Source organism: Micropterus dolomieu, linkage group LG08 (assembly GCF_021292245.1).
Source record: "Micropterus dolomieu isolate WLL.071019.BEF.003 ecotype Adirondacks linkage group LG08, ASM2129224v1, whole genome shotgun sequence".
Lineage (NCBI taxonomy): Eukaryota > Metazoa > Chordata > Actinopteri > Centrarchiformes > Centrarchidae > Micropterus > Micropterus dolomieu.
The window spans coordinates 28447849-28464429 of NC_060157.1; the positions used below are offsets into that span (position 1 = coordinate 28447849).

The 16581-nt window shown below is 40.0% G+C and overlaps 1 protein-coding gene across 3 annotated transcripts in view; it reads right to left on the bottom strand.

Annotated features, from left to right (window-relative positions):
- The window catches only part of mib2 (MIB E3 ubiquitin protein ligase 2), a 43937-nt gene that overhangs the window by 10671 nt on the left and 16685 nt on the right, over positions 1–16581 (bottom strand). For all 3 annotated transcript variants that reach the window (XM_046055999.1, XM_046055997.1, XM_046055998.1), the window contains 10 exons: positions 10483–10589; positions 8905–9099; positions 8318–8460; positions 7913–8020; positions 7665–7769; positions 6738–6900; positions 5959–6092; positions 4100–4248; positions 3571–3727; positions 2395–2549 (listed from right to left, as the gene is read on the bottom strand). In XM_046055999.1, coding sequence (XP_045911955.1) covers positions 2395–2549; positions 3571–3727; positions 4100–4248; positions 5959–6092; positions 6738–6900; positions 7665–7769; positions 7913–8020; positions 8318–8460; positions 8905–9099; positions 10483–10589 — 1416 coding nt within the window. The remainder of the gene's footprint in view (positions 1–2394; positions 2550–3570; positions 3728–4099; positions 4249–5958; positions 6093–6737; positions 6901–7664; positions 7770–7912; positions 8021–8317; positions 8461–8904; positions 9100–10482; positions 10590–16581) is intronic.

Genomic DNA, 16581 nt, shown 5'->3' on the forward strand with positions numbered 1-16581 from the left:
CCAGCACTGCACATATGACACTTGCCAGAACAGATCGGGCACTTAATAAATGACTGCCTACTGTGGCCTCCGCTCCCGTTCTTTTTTCTCTCTCACTTGCAGTTATTGCTTGCCGGTTGTCTTTATTTTCCCTGTTCAAACAGTATGTCCACATATTGCACTCATGTTCAGAGCTTTGTAGGATCATATCTGAGGTGCGTGCAGTATGAGCTAGAAGGGGGCTGGATGTCAGAGCGATAAGGAAATGTCACTGGCAGGTGAAGTTTAGAGGTCAGAATTTACACTTCAAAGCTTTCCTTTGACGAGAAAAATGGTTCGACTTGTGCTCATTTTTGACTGGTTTATTACTTGACAAACTGGCTTAAGTAGGTGGTGGAGAGTCTGCAGACAAAAAAGCAGAAGACCAAGCAATGGTAATCTACTCACAGCCTGAAAATCTATATTAATCATAATAACAGGGCTCCCAAGTCTGTGGAATATACATTTCAATCAAATTACATAAAATATACTTAGAAATTAGACTGAAACCTTGAATGAAGTGGCATCACCTTAGGGAGGAAATTTACGGTGACACTGGTGTTCATTTCATTCTTGCTTCCTTTCCTTTATGGCACCTCTTTAAAAAGAGCCAGGGATAATTTCCCATTATATGGTTTTGTTATAATTTGGGAAAGAGAGTTCATATGGAGGTCATAAAAGCCCAGGAAGACCTGGTGCACTGTGAAAAATATTCACTCAGACCTGTAAGGAGACTTCAAACCGGTGGACAATATGATATTTTCTTGATCTTGGCAATGTTGGCAACCTTGACTGCACTGGAAACAACTTCGAATTTCCACTTAATTAATCAACTGTGCTGCTATAAATAGCGTGGAAAATAATGTTACAGGTCAAATCAACAACGGTCAGTTGCAGTAATGCATGCATTATATCCATGACGATGTCTGATGGTGGTTTAAGTCACGGGATAAAAAAGTACTACTGAGAACTGTGATAACTTCTAAAAAAGGAAACAATCACTTTTGATGCATGCTTGCTACATTTCCAGGACATTCAGGGTGTGTGGGAGCAGATGTGATGCAACATGTACAAAGGAGCCAGATGTATGAGTTGTGTTTGAGGGATGAAACCTTATCATTGAGAGAACATCCAATTATTGCAATTCTGCCAGCCTGGCCAGTGCGCTGTCAAGGCTCAGTTCGTGATTAGCCACCTCCAGTGTCAACCAGGCTAAAACTAACACAGTCAGAAGACCATGAAGTGTCTGTGACAGGTGTCAATGAGGCAGCTTTGATGTTTGGCCTGAAGCACTTTGGTCTAGAGTGAAATGACTTCAGTTCAAGTGAGGAAAACAATACACGGAGTCATTTTGGAATTAAGTTAAAATACATGTGTTTTCATAAAAATTAATTTGTTTTCCTTCTCCTCCCTCTCAATAAGCACTGTGACACCGCAGTGATACAACCTACAGCCAAGTCATGAAAGCTTTTATGACTGCTGTGTTGTGAAAAAATTATCCAATACATTGTTCATAGCTTGTTTGGATTTTAGGATTTTTTGTCCACTCATGAATCCCAGACTCTGCATTGCTGAAAAATAGCTACACTAAACGTAGTTTGGTAAAAATGTGGAGGATATGTCAGTCTGTAGGGAAACAGGGTGCAAAAGGAAACGTTGTTGCATTTTTGCCTGATATCGACTGCCAGCCTGCTGACAGCAGCAGAAGCTGTGTGGGAGATGAGCTCTCTATCTGTAACGGATAGTGTTGAAAGTTGACCTTTGAGTCCTCATTTGAACACACAGGAGAGATTCCCACACACACGCCCATAACCATCATTTCCAACGATGAAATCCCTACCAAGACAATGAGAACAACTGAGCGGAGTGAAAAGAACAGACACGACACTCTGTAGATGGACTGATTATTTTCAACTCACATCTTGAGACAAACACTGTTGGCAAGCAGTTTAATTTATTTGGTGCAAACACGCTTGATGGCAAGCTAGATTTGAGGAAGGCACACTTAAAAAATATGGCTATTATTTCCCATACTGACTGACTTCCATTAAAGCTCACATGATAGGAGACTGTCCAGATTTGTGTGATTAAAGATGTATTTAAAATAACAGTGATGATCTTGACTGCCTGATTGAATGAATGTAAATTACACCACTTCAAACTAGTGCTGATTTGTCCCTAGTATTTCCCACTAGAGTTGACTCCAAGAAAACCCCAACTTTAGTGAAATGCCCCATCATCTTTAGAAAAAGTCAATAAATATTTTAGCAAGAAGTTTGGGCTTCAATATCTAATTTCACTTCTTGTGCCGCGCCTGGGTCAACGCCCAAGCTTCAAACGTGCTTGCAGAAAGTTTTGTATATGATATCTACTCACAGTTTGTTTCCTTTGAGGGCAGCATGGTGCAGCAAGTTGAAACCTCTGTGGTTTTGCTGGGTAAAGTCAATGTTGGGCACCACAACCAGGATCTCGATAATATTGCGGAAGTCTTTAGCAATGGCGTCATGGAGCGGTGTGTCCCCATATGAATCCTGATTGGTGAAGAAAACACGGGCACAGTGAGTGAGACTGTGCTTTGCGCCTTTTCTTGTGGAGTGTTAACACACGACACGGCAAAATGTAAAATACCGTTTAAAAGTTGTTATGATGGAAATTCTATGAATCACCATGTCCAGTAGAGGGGACCAGGGAATGCAACTTTGTTCTCCAAACAGCATCAATCAATCACTGAATATATATAATACATACCATATAATATCAACATACCAATAATTTGGTGTAATCCTGAAATCTAAATTATGTATCCTAATTGTAGGTCTATTTTAGTAGCGTTATGGATGCTGCAGTATATTCTGATTTTATGTGGCACAAACTAAAACAAATTCTGGGCTGCTACTCCATGTTATTACCTGAGTTGTCACACTACTCAAGCAGAAACAAATATGCAGTTAGTGAACTCCAGGCCTGGTTGCAGGCATGTTAGACAGTTGCCCTAAAATGCCCTAAAAGAACCTATATGGCCTTAAGGAGGCTGAGGGCTGAAGTGAAGCAGGGTCACAGTCAAATATCAGAAAATTAGTGTGTTAAGGAATCCTTGAAATGCCAACATGTGAGTCGCTTACAATATGTGTATAGCAAATGACTTACACCGCCAGAGAAGCTAATTTACTGGCTTCTCAGATACTCACTCAACAGTCAACCAAGAGACCAAACCATGAAATGGACGGACTATGTGATTCCTTCGGGTGATTGTGAAAAGAACCTCATCATCACCCACCATCACACATGACACAAATATTTGCAACTAGCTAATTATTTCATGTTTACAAAGCCAATGGTACACTGTATTGATCCTAAAACACCACTAGCACAGCTGGTTTTCACTTGTTTTAAATGCCACAGCGCAGGATAAATCAAGACCGGTTAATGTAGTTAAACAATATGTAAGAAGAGACAAAAAAATATTTAAACAAAATCTTCACTGGGGTTTGTAGGGTGACAAATTTTAATCCAACGCCAATCTGCAGTGCGGGGCATGCAAGGCCCTCTTACCTGGAGATTGACATCAGCTGAATGTTCGGTCAATACTCGCACCACATCGGTGAAGCCCTTGTTGACGGCAATGTGGAGCGCCGTGCACATGGAGTTGTTTAGGAGGTTGACATTTGCCCCCTTGCTCAGCAGCAGCCGTGCAATCTCTGCCTGATTACTAAACGGAAAGACACCATAAACAAGTTAATTCAAGGGATTCATGCTAAATTACACAAGTATCCATTTTAAACCCTACCATTTTGTTTCAGTGTTTACAACTACTGCAAGAAAGCAGTTAAACAAAGATATAAGTATAAAGATATTGTGTCAAATGCTGAATTCCTGAGCATGTGAGGTGGGAGGAGATGTGTCTGATGGATTAAGCAAACACTTTAATGCTGTCACTTCTGCGAAAGGATTATCACAAAACAAGGAAAGAGACAGGCAAGAGCTCTACTGTACATCTGTCAGTCTGCATTTTTTTTCTAGAGCAACAAAGAGCAGTGCTGCATCTTTTTGTGAACTCGAGCACTGTGTGTGCCGTCCTCACCCGAAGGCAGTGTAGTGTAATGCTGTATCTCCATCTTCATCCTTGACCTCTATGGAGCCGTTGGCCTGCAGCAGGGCCTTCACCACCTCCATGTGGCCTTGGTGAGCAGCAACCTGCAGTGCAGTCTTGCCCTGGTTCTTTATATCCACCTGCCAGGAACACAAATGTGGTTGAAGGTTCATTAGAGGCAATGATGGCCTGGACACTAACAGAGCTAAACATAGATTGGCTGGAAATAATCTGAGCATGAACAACAACCACAAGATGAACACAGATTGGCTAGAAATAATCTGAGCATGAGCACCAATCTCATTCGTCATACACGTGATACATAATCCTAATTACTAGTGTAGTCATCACTGAGGAGAAATGTAGTCAAGAACTTAATAAAATAAGTACTTTTTACTTATTTTTTTTTTTTTAAAGTACATCTCAGACAATTATATAATGTTCTGTATATACTAAATCATATGTAACAGCAATTATAATATCACATTATTATTAGGTTTTGTAGGCTGACCCAAGTTAGCATGATTCACATTAGCTTGATTAGCATCAATTTCAAACTGCAAATGCTCACTTGTGCTATTATCACACTATGGTTCCACTTCCCTGCTTTGAAGAAACTATGGTGGTTTTCATTGTCTTTCAAGTCTTTCGGTTTCCCATTTTCATTTTAAATTAAATCTGTGTTTTTACGACTGTCAGACTAGAGCTTAGCAAAATGTTCAGTTAAAAACAATAGTCTACTTGTTTGGTCTACCAACTACGGTTGATATGAGGACATAGTGTATATCGTAAGACAAGAGTGATTCAACAATTAATAGATTTTGCTATTTTTACCCAAGATATCTATACATTTAATATCTCTGGTTGTTTTAGGCCATTGTGGGCTGAGCTGCAAATCATATACCGATACTGTTTTATGGCCACTTGGATTGACAGGATTCTTTGGATCTTGTGATTAAATACCTTGATTTGTCAGGTATTTAATTCACTGTATTATGCTAAACAAATTAGTTAACTGTGACTAGGCAGAGCGCTGTAGCCATAGTGAGATACCAAACAAATGCTCTCAAATTTACATCTGCTAAGACATAAAATATAAATTTATTTAACCAGGAGAAGTGCCTTACTGAGATTAAAATTCTCTTTTACAGGAGTGAATACATAAATTACTAATTATATTATGTATAATAGGGATTCTGTCAAGACTGCCTAATCAACATTATAATAAGTTATAAGTTGTATGTCTGTAACCTTTGCTGTTGCTAAAAAGGAGATTTTTTTTCTAAAAGGAGAGACAGCAGTGCTCCACAGGACTGGAATGATGCACTGCTGAAAATACAAACATTTGAAAACGTAATTTATATGAATTTAGGCTCTCTAGATAAGTATAAATCAATATGGCTAAGCCTAAGACAACAGATGGGAAAGTTAGCAAATTAAAGTTTTATAGGGTAAATGCAGGCTAATGTACATTTACCTACTTGCTACAGTATTTTTTATTTCTTATCATTGACTCTTTTATGCATGTAAATGCATTAATATGGCAGTTGTATATTCACTGCAAGAAAGAGTGGCAAGAAAATGCTCTGCCCCATGTTTTGGTGCTGTGCTATAGCTTAATAATACAGAGTTAGTAGTTTTGCGGTATACTTTAGTAGTGTGTGGTGTGAAGATTTGGATAGTCCAGAATCAGAGTCTTTAGTTTCATTGAACAGACCAGTGTATGGCTTGCCCCTTGCCTTATCTGGCTCTGGTCCTTAAATTCCCCACCCCCAGTCTTGTTTTCCTGGTGGAAAAAGCTCTTGGAACGGGCAGTGGACTGCAGCAAAGAGAAAGAGTGCTGCACTAACCTTGTCAGGATACTTCTGCACCAACTCCCGCACTTTGTTGGCACTGCCGTGTGCTGCCTCAATGACCAGTCGGCTGGGATTGTCCTGCTCTGTGGACTGAGACAGCAGCTTCTCCAACACTGAGATGACAGTACCTGAACAGAGACATAGGCAGATGGAGAGGGGGGAAAGAGAGAAGAAACAGGTTGTGAAAAGGGGACAGACAAGAGAGAAAAAAAGATAAATTTAACTTAATTAGTCTAACGTGAACAACATGATTAGAAATGGTGTCACAAAGCCTTCCAGAGGGCCAAAATAGCTGAGCTTAATGCAAAACCACAGGAATGAGTCAAAATGTCCCTCCATGCAGTGCAATCTGACCGTTCACATAATCACAAACACACATACACACATCACTCTGTTGTCAACTTCCCATCCGCTGAAATGAACACATGCACAGAATAGATTTAGTCATGATCACGAAACTGCTGAGAACTTCTGAAATGATGACAAACGTGTGCTGTGCTGCAAAAGCCTCTCGCTGTCAACATGCAGGATCATGACATGCTATAGAAAAGACCATTTCAAGGAATGACACCATGTAAACACATTGCTGAAAAAAGACAGATAATCAAAGTGGCTGTGGCCACGAATGCCACAGTTGCAGCCTGTATGTGAAAGCGTGCACGGCAGAGGCAGAGCTGCAAAGAGGGCATGGGAGGATGAATGAATGCACGCAGAAGGTAAAGCTGGAGCTGGAGTGTTAGAGATGAGCTCCCTAGTCCCAGCAGAGGCCTTACTTCCAGATTCGTTGGGGTTCTCGGCTGTCATGAGGTTGGCGTCCACCTCCACGGGCTGGGCCGAGAGGCACGCTGGGTTGAAAGTCCATGTCTGGCCTCCAAACGCCACCCTTAGGTCACCATCCGCGTATACTTTCAATACCTTCCCAGCCTGGCCAAGCACCTAGAAAACAAACAGTAAGTAAGGTGGATGTGGCAAGGGTGGGTGAGAAAGAAAAAGACTGACAGGGACAAATAAAGAAATAAAGAGAGGACAAACTAATCAACCAGGAACTATTCATGGTTTTTACATGACCAATTTCTGTGCCTTTTTAATTTAAGTTAAATAACCAGGCCATTCAAGGAAACAGCTATTAACTTGATTACTTCCTGATGTACGCCCAATTTTCACGAAGTAGGTCAGACGGATGTCTGCCAAATAAAGATTTTACAAAGCAAGTGAGACACAGTTATCCACATGCACACAGATACCAGTATACAGAGATGAGAGAAAGTGATTGTTCTGACAAGCAAGTCTCAAGTCTTGGTTACGACATGCCAAGTCAAGTCACGCATCCAGACATGCAAGTCAAGAGTCAAGTTGCAAGTTATGTCCAAGTACTAAACTTTGTTATTATGCTGCATTCACCAAATTTAAAAAATGCATCTCTCCAGTCCAGTAATAGTTAGTATAGCAAATAAACATCAAATAAAGTATATAATAAATCATCATTCCAAGTGAAAATAAGTTTTCAGTCTTTTTGGATTTTGTCAAATCAACCTTAAAGTCATCATGATCTTGGTCTAAAGATTCATGACATGAGCCTGACTCAAGTCTAAGTCACACCTCTGGCACAGTATGGCATAAATTCTGCCCTCGTAACTAATGCTAAAATACCACCACAAGTTAATATAAGCAAGCTATCATTTATTGTTAAATAAGCATACAGGAGCCATGCTGTCTGTCCACTCTCCATGGCCAGCCTGCAGTCTCTTCACACTCTCCATGTCCTCCAATACTCTTACTAGTTCACCGACTCCAAATGTGTTCACCTAGCGGAAAGAAAGACAGACAAATTGTTCAGCTGACGTGCTGTTAATTAAGCTACACTCCTGTAAAACTGAAGATCTGAACTACGTGAGATCTTACTGTAAGGTCATCTGGCGTATCTGTAAAAGTATCTGTAACTCAGTACCTTGGTGAGAGCCCCAGGATGGAAAGTCCAGCGGATGTTGTTGCTGTACTGGACTCTGACATCCCCTCGGTCAGTGATTCTATGAACAGTCCCAATCCGGCAAATGTACTGCAAACACAAATAGGCTGTTTCACCCTGGGTCTGCCTCTGCATGGCTGTGACCTTAATGCTGCCTTTAGCAGCTGCGATGTGAGAGATGGATGCTGTTTTCTTTCACTCTGTTGCACGCCAACGTCCATCTGAGCCACTTATATAAACATTATGTATGCCAGATTCTAGAGGCATGTGTGTTTTGACTGTGAGGCCATGTTTGTCTAAAACACAGAGAACATACTATGTGCAAAGATTTCATTGTATTGAATTGTGTGTGGTGTTTCTTTCCGGCAGAAGGTAAGACTCTAATACCTCTGCCATTTTGGGGTTCCACCCTCCGTGGCCCTCCTGCATCTGTCGCAGAATGTCCACCTCCAAGAGACATTTGACCTTGTCGCCCTGCTGGAAGGAGTGACCATCAGCACTCTCCTGGCGCTGCAGCTCTGCATGCTCTCCTGGATAGACATGTGTCGGCATCAACAAATAAGACTTAGGAGGGTTTTTCAAAAGTCAACATCAACAATAGTTTGGATGAGAAGTCAGCGTGACTATATTTTCGGCAGACATTCATATTCACATCCTTTTAATGTAAGAACGTCACACAAGAATACCAAACATTACAATAATGCAGGGCTCATGGTAACTATTTTAGGTAAGCTTCTTAAAACAAGGATTTAGAAACTGTCACCCAATAAGATTCTGATTAATCCATTCTTACATCACGCAGAAATTATTTATAGGTTGAGGATCAAGTGGTTGATCTCCACTAATCAGTGTGTAGCGACATAACAGACTAGAATCAGATTGGTCATGAAGGCCAATATCTAATTTAGCAGTGTGATTCCTTTACAAATTCTGAGATATAAATGCATACTTTGAAACAGAAATCTTAGTCTTACCTAATTTTGGTAGGTGGTCTTTGTAATAGAAGCCTCCTTGGCCATCAGACACGAATTTGAGGTCTACCTTGCCCTTGTGCCCCATTCGGTAGACATTGGTCGTGCCATTAGACCAGGTGACACTAGCCACGCTGCGACCAGACTCTGTGTCCCAGCCGCGAATGTCCACTACCTTCCCAACCTTACCCTCCCCACCTACACACACATAAATGCACACAAACAAACACACACACATATGCAAGAAACAATATTGCATTAGTGTGTGGAAGAAGGGGCAGACAAAGGCAGTGGAAGAAAAATCTGCTCATAAAAGAAAGAAAAGTCATTAGATAAAGAAAAATCTGGTTTTGGTCAGGAGAAAAATGTGGGAACAACAGTGGACACATGTAATTATCTAAAATAAAAAATTTGACAAGCACAATGTAAACATATGAGACAAATGAGATGACAGACACATGAGATGGAGGACACAGAGGCATGTGAGAAATATTTTCCCTGAAGGGACATAAGCTACCAAGTATCAAAGTCTTTGACTTCCATTTTCATGAGCCAGCTCAGTTCTTAATGGTTGCTTCATGAATCAAACACCTGACAAAACATAATTCCCCTTCTTTATTCAAACACCTAAACATCCAAGTAAAAAGAATCACCATTAAAAAATAAGTCACGTTATTAGTATTATTATAAGAGCTCTGTATTTCAGGTTGTATGGTGTACAGAAACCCTTGTCATCAAGCTGCCTCAGTGTCTAACCACACCAACTAAACCAGTGCCCTGTAAGACTAGAAACTGGGTTGGGGGTTTCTGAGCATGCTCAGAGCTTCCTGTATGCACTTACCGCATACACCATTTAAGTCTGACTTAACCAAACCCTAGGGCGTTGATTTCAAAGACACCAAAAGGACATTTTGACTCATTCGCTCTAGCCCACTAAAGGGAGCGTTGCTATTCTCAGACAACGATGACCCCAGACCAGGAAACAAAAAGACATATTAGCATTCCCTCTTTCCCTAAAGGGAACATTCAAGGGCTTTAATTTAGCCCACTGATGTGGAAGATTGCTTTCAATTACTATTTAAACTATTTCAAACATCCATCAGCGCAGGCTGTTTGTATCTGGAAGAGAGCAAATTTTTCCAAACAGCAACAATTCATAGTAAAACTGTGAAACTTAATGGAAGCCATGAAAACACAATTCAAATCAAGATATAATCTCCATTTTCTACTTTCTCAACACTTGCAACATAGACTATATTTTAAGTGAATGTGCTTCACAGTGTATGCCCTACAGAGGGCTGGAAAAGAAAAACAAAGAACATAAATATCACTGAACAGACATACAGACAGGCACATCTGTGGAACAGACTCAGATGAGTCACTGGCAATATAAGTGCACGCAGACACATACTAACACAACATTTCGTGGGTTAATTAGACGTGAGGTTAGAAAATTCTTACACTGTAAATGGTGAAACACTTTGAAGAGATACAGCTCCATGATTAAGAAGGTAGGGGGCATGCTGAGGTGGCAGGGCCAAGTTAGCGGTTAAGAACAGTCCCCCCCAGACCACCACTCACCGTCTTGGTTGCCCCAGTCCCAGTCAGGTCCACGAACCACTTTAACCCCCTGGAAGATTCCTTTTAGGATGATTCGTGGGAGGTTCTGCCTCGGTGCCAAGCTCACACTGTGATAAGAGAATGGAGACACAACTGAACAAACTGCTCTACGGACCATCTAAGACAATGTTAGGATTTGCTAGAAATCATTAATACAAAACTTTGTCCAAGTATGCATATTAATCTCCAACAAAACATCGCTTGTCCCAATTATAAACCCAGTAATGCGCTAAAAATGCCACATGTAAGAGATTTCAATCTCTGACAAGCCAAGGCAAGCAAACACCCTACAATATTTTTGAGCAAGCATTTACTACAGTATACAGTTGTCATGATTAGGGATGCCAAATTTAAACATTTGTAAATCATGTTACAGACTGATCTTCAATAAATTACTGAAGTAAAACTCATCAATGGAAAACATCCCTGACGACCAGTGGACATGGGCTATATTTCCTGCAAAACCCAAATACCCAACCCAAATTAGGCATATGAATCATAAATCTAATCAACTAAATGCTGTTGTCGTGCAAAATTCTAATAACAGATGGATAAAAACCCCAATAACAGATTGGGGAAAAAAACATTGAGAAGCAACAGGTTAATCCTGGCAATTTACAGGCCTTACTGAAGAGCATACATATAAGACCAAACATGCAGGACACTTAATAAATCCCAACCCATTCTTGCATAAAAGAAAATGCAACACTGAGTTGAAAATCAAACAGGCTGTAGTGATCTCCTGACTACTGACTAAGAGGTACCTTGTGAAGTTTTTGTATACACAAGCTTAGTTTAGTTTACCTTTAACTTTTCTCTGCTAAATAGACTTAGTTGTTCCTCATGTAGCCAAGTGATAAGTAGGATAAAATGAGATTGGTTTTCAGACAGGATTTCAGGATTCAAAAAACACATTGAGGAAAGATACGCATAACTACTACTGACATCAGTGTCAACACTCTATCTAACACACTGAACAAAATCTGACATACCTTATGGTAAAGATTTGATCAGATCTTGGTGCAAAGGAGCTGCCTATTCCCATACTTTCTTGACAAGATCAAATTCCAGCTTCCATTTAATTCGAACAGCTTTTTAGGATAGACTCAAAGTCATATAAAATCCAGTGTGATCAAAAGAAAAAGAGCCTTTTGAGAGCTGTCGTCCTCAGGGAGCCTCAGAGGATTTGCTGCTCCCACGTGTTTTTCTGGTGCTGAGGTTTTGCTGAAGGTTAGCCTTGGCTAACTTCATTCCCCATCACTGGCCAGATTTTTCAAGTTTCTGGGTACTACAGTAGGACATTTGGCTCTTAGAGCCAACTATCAGTAAATCTCAGCGTGGGACTGGGCTTGAACAGGTCTTTACTGAGTACAGAGCTTTGAGACTAATCCTTGGACAGCAGAGCTATCAGAAAGCAGGCCACCTCAGGACAAAGCATAGCACATGTATGTGCTTGCATGTATAAATGTCTGTATTTAAATATATAATGGAGGTACAAGAAGCAATGCAGTACATAAAGTACATAGGGGTCATTTTTGCACTGATTCAATGCCTTAATTGCTTGTGTTGCTGTATTTATGGAGCTGTTTCAATGATTTCAGGATATAAATGGTACAACTGTGATATGGCAAATTAAACAATGTCAGTTATAGTAACAGACGTCCTGGACTTGTGGTAGTAGGGGTCATAGGGAGAATGCAGCAAGCTGTGCCAATGTCCTGATGGAACAAGGCAGATTTAGATCAGACTTTAAGGACTGACTGAAAGCTACCAAGAGTAAAACTGTTAATGAAGGGATAGCGAGTTCACTAAGAGAAAAGACTATTCTTACAACCTAACCACAAATTATTTTAATAGTAAAGAGGATGTAAACTGACAGATGTCCCTATTTCATGAGAAACATGAGCTCAGTGTTGTTGACATGTTGTTTCTCAGTGTAGCTTCTCTGAGAAAGACAACAGCTCTTTCAGGGGATCAAGATGTCTAATCCTGCTTGACCAAATGCTACCCTTGCTCCCAGACAGGAAGGCAACAAAAGACCTACACCTACTGACAAGATGGCTGGGTCAACCAAGGGTCAGCTTTGCTGTTTGAAATAAAAACAGTGCGATACATATAATTACCATTTGTTTGCAGAAACCGATAGAACCATCAAATTCACAAAAAATAAGAAATCACATAAAAAGTAGTGGCTGCCAGAAAAATACAGCGAGGCTATGAATTTGTGTAATGATAGCAGTGGTGGTTGGCATGATGGCTCAAAGCTTTTACCTCTAAGTAAGACGGCCTTGGTTTAAAATGCCAGCTGTACTTACCGCATTTACTGTACTTACTGCAATGTGTTTGTGGTAACCTTTCTGTGCAGACTACGTTTAATAAGACACATCTTTCAAACATACATCAATACATTGATGTTCAACAACTTTGCTTTAGTCTATGCATTACCTACAAAGACCCAAATCCCATGTCAAAAGCATTTAAGAAGACAGCAGTTTTGTCAGTTGAATAGAGGAAGACGTGTGAAAATACACATACTGACATCCATTTCAGATAAGAAATGAGCAACCAGTTACTAGCATCGAATTTAGGTGAAAATTCCAGGCAATTCTGTCTAAAAAAAGAACGCTCTGGAACTCTGGAGGCCAGTAATGGGGTTGGGTTGGATGTGCGTTAAATGTGACAACAGGGTGGAAAATTGAGGAGGTCAGGTGGAGCAGTGTAGCTTGATGTGCAAGGGAAGGATTAGGCATTGAGTTGACCCGACAGGTTGCCTGGAACTGCATGTGTTGTTTGTGTGTTTGTGTGTTGAAGAGCCGCTTAACCAGCTGCATACCAGCCATCTCCTTATAAACATATGGTACACACATATGCTGCCCTGAGCACTGTCATCACGCACACACATGTCTCTATTAAACATATGCGTCTTAATCAAATTCAGGAAACTATGAGCCATTCAGACAACTGAACAGCCAACTAGAGTATAATCTTACAACATCTGGATCAGTAAAAGTTACATTGCAACAATAATTTTATCAAACTCATAAACTGACAACTTGCTTATAAATGCCTTAATTGACTTAAGGCTTTGTGAGCAGAACATATAATGCACCTTGATTTGGTCTGTATCCAACACCTATTATCTAATACATGTCTTCTAGGAAGTTGAATACTAATCCCCACAGCTGAGAATGTCCGCATGCTAATCCAGTTAAATCTTTTATGATTATAATGGAACACTCATGTACAGTACATGCGGCTCAGGTCTCACACCATGTTTGTTTATAGTGTTTCACATTGTCTCCTCAAGACACTGAAAAAGTTTCTGCCTACAGTATATCTATATGACAAATACCCTGCTTAAGTTGTCATTAAACCCTCACACATGTTTGGTCCACATGAAAGGAGGAACTGCCACTCATTATGAAAGTAAGTTAAATCTGCCTTTCCAGGGAAACATCAAGTGTGTCCCATGACTGCCATACTATAAATTAGCCTTTTTAAATGCTGTCAATGAAATATGGGCCAGTGTGGTTTGGAAATAAAGAAGTACTGTGTGTTTGGCAGCCCATACTGTAGAGTGCTTCATTTATCCGACAAGAAAAGAAATGGCTTTCATGTGATGTTCTCCCAGATGTACACATTCGCATTGCTATGCGACATTCACAAACGCATTTTCACTGAGATTATGCAAACACATCCACATCAGATGGATAGGCAGAGAGACCGAGAGATAGAGAGATTTGGTGTTTGATATAGCTAAACAAGACATAAAGAATCATTATAAACGTAGTCTTCAATATTTGCAGGACTCATTTTCATTCAAAGTCTGCACTCTCAATAAAGCTAACCCTGAGGGTTAGATTTTAATCCAATTTAACACCACAGTGCAAAACTGACGTATAGTATGACATACTTGAGCAAAACGTGTTTTTCTAAAAGCTGAAATGTCATTTTAATTTCACCCTGCAGCGGATGTATGACTGCAAATAGGACATAGATTGGAGAAGTTAAAGGAATGATTTGAATACTGAGTGGGTCAGAACAAGTAATGCCTAATAATAAATGGCAAATCATTATAAATTAAATTAGTTCACAATACTGTAGTCATTAACCAAATATGGAACTTGCACACTTACAGTGTTCAGTGATGAACCAACATCCTGAGCAATGTCTAAAAGATAAATACTCCACAATGATAATTAACCAATGATGTTTGAATATCATTCAGATTGGTGAAACTAATTACAGGGATAAAAGTAATATTCATCCATTTAAAGGTTCGGCGTGTAAGTTTTAGTGGCATCTAGTGATGAGGGTTGCGAATTGCAACAAATGGCTCACTACACATTCACTTGCTCCTCGGACAAAATAAGTCATTTAGATAAAAAGTATTAATAATAATGGCAATTGTAAATTCAGCAATAAAAAAACCTAACTTTGTACTTGGTTGTTGTACATTATAAAAATTTAATTTCTAAATCCAACAACAAAAAGGCTGTGAAAACAGCATATGGTCATCTTTTAATGTCTTTATATAATATAAACTAACCCCGGTGTCTTCTTATATGTTTGTATACTGTTCTGTATCCCTCTTTATGTCCCATGTACACTTTATTCTTCTTTTTGCAATAAAGATTTAAGGAAGAAAAAAACCAAATATTCCGACACCACATGAATGCACCATCAGCCATCGCTCACCCCTCCCTTTGCAAGCATGGGGGAGAAACTACGGAGGTCAACATGCTCTGTTTGCTCTTGTGCTGAATAATACGTGTGGTCCTCTATTTGTCCAAATTTCACTTCTCTTCTTACTTCTAATAAACCAGACAACTACTACTACCACTACTTCTGCTTGTTTTTGTACGTAATTAACGTAGTGACAAAACGCACTCTTGTGAGTTGTGAGTTTTATACAGATTACTGATAGATATGAAACAATCATAGGGTTTAAATTACTTTCAATTATGCTTGTGCTTACCAAAAAAACATAAAATGTGCTGTGTAACTGCAATTTGATCAACACTCTGATCCACAGTTGTGTTTGTGATGTGACCAATGTCGCGCACTTAAATATAAAAAGGTTCCTACAGTACTACCAACCAACAGCACATTCTTACAGTAGGACCGAGTCTTTAAAACACTCCTGGCTATGGTATTAACATACTACTTAAGAGAATCTCTTTTGACTTATTTTTAGCTTTCCAGGTTTAGCTTTGCCTCACTCAGATGTTATGTACCACAGTTGCTTAGGATTACAAACAACCTTTAAATAACTCTTAAAGATGTAGATACCCAATGTAGCACTATTTGGCACATTTATCCACAAAGGTTGCTATATGATACAGTATCTTGTCTAACTATTGTCAACAAAGATCAAACACCATTTATTGAGAATGTGATCACAGATGATACCAGGAAGTGAAAACAGCAGAGAGATGGCAACTACACTTGATTCATGTCATCATCACGTCAAGATCTGAAGCTAGGTGTGTAACCCCGGATTCACACAGGCGGCATGTGCGCCGCGTTACGGCTGCGCCACGGTTTGACCCGTTCTCAGCCCGTTGTCAACTCACACAGGAAGTTTCAGCAGCGGAGCGTTTAGCCTGCCCCACGTTGTTGACTTGTTGTTTATTTGTTATTTTGTGTGCTTCTACAATCGGTCACAGCGCTCTGTGAACCGTTTTCCCCCAGTTCCCTGCAGGGCTGAATTCCCCACATGGAGCATTTCAGAATACGAACGTTTTGCCAGCCTGATTTTGCTGAATTGTTTAGATTTAGTTTATTTGGTAAGTTGTCCTTGATTTTTGTGCTTCTACCGTGGTTAAGAAGGCTACATATTGTTTCTTTTTTGGTCTGTTTTAACTGTGTTTATTGTTGATATACGATCAGGAGTCTGTACAAGGTATTTTATTTTGAAAATCAACCGGATTCTCTTTGCCGTTTCTGTGTCTGACTTCCTGTCCGGCTCATCTGCTCGGTGCTGCTTGATGCGTTTTCCGTCAAAAATAGACCGGCTGCCTATTCTTCGCACAGCGGAGCGGCGAACCATATTCTGGG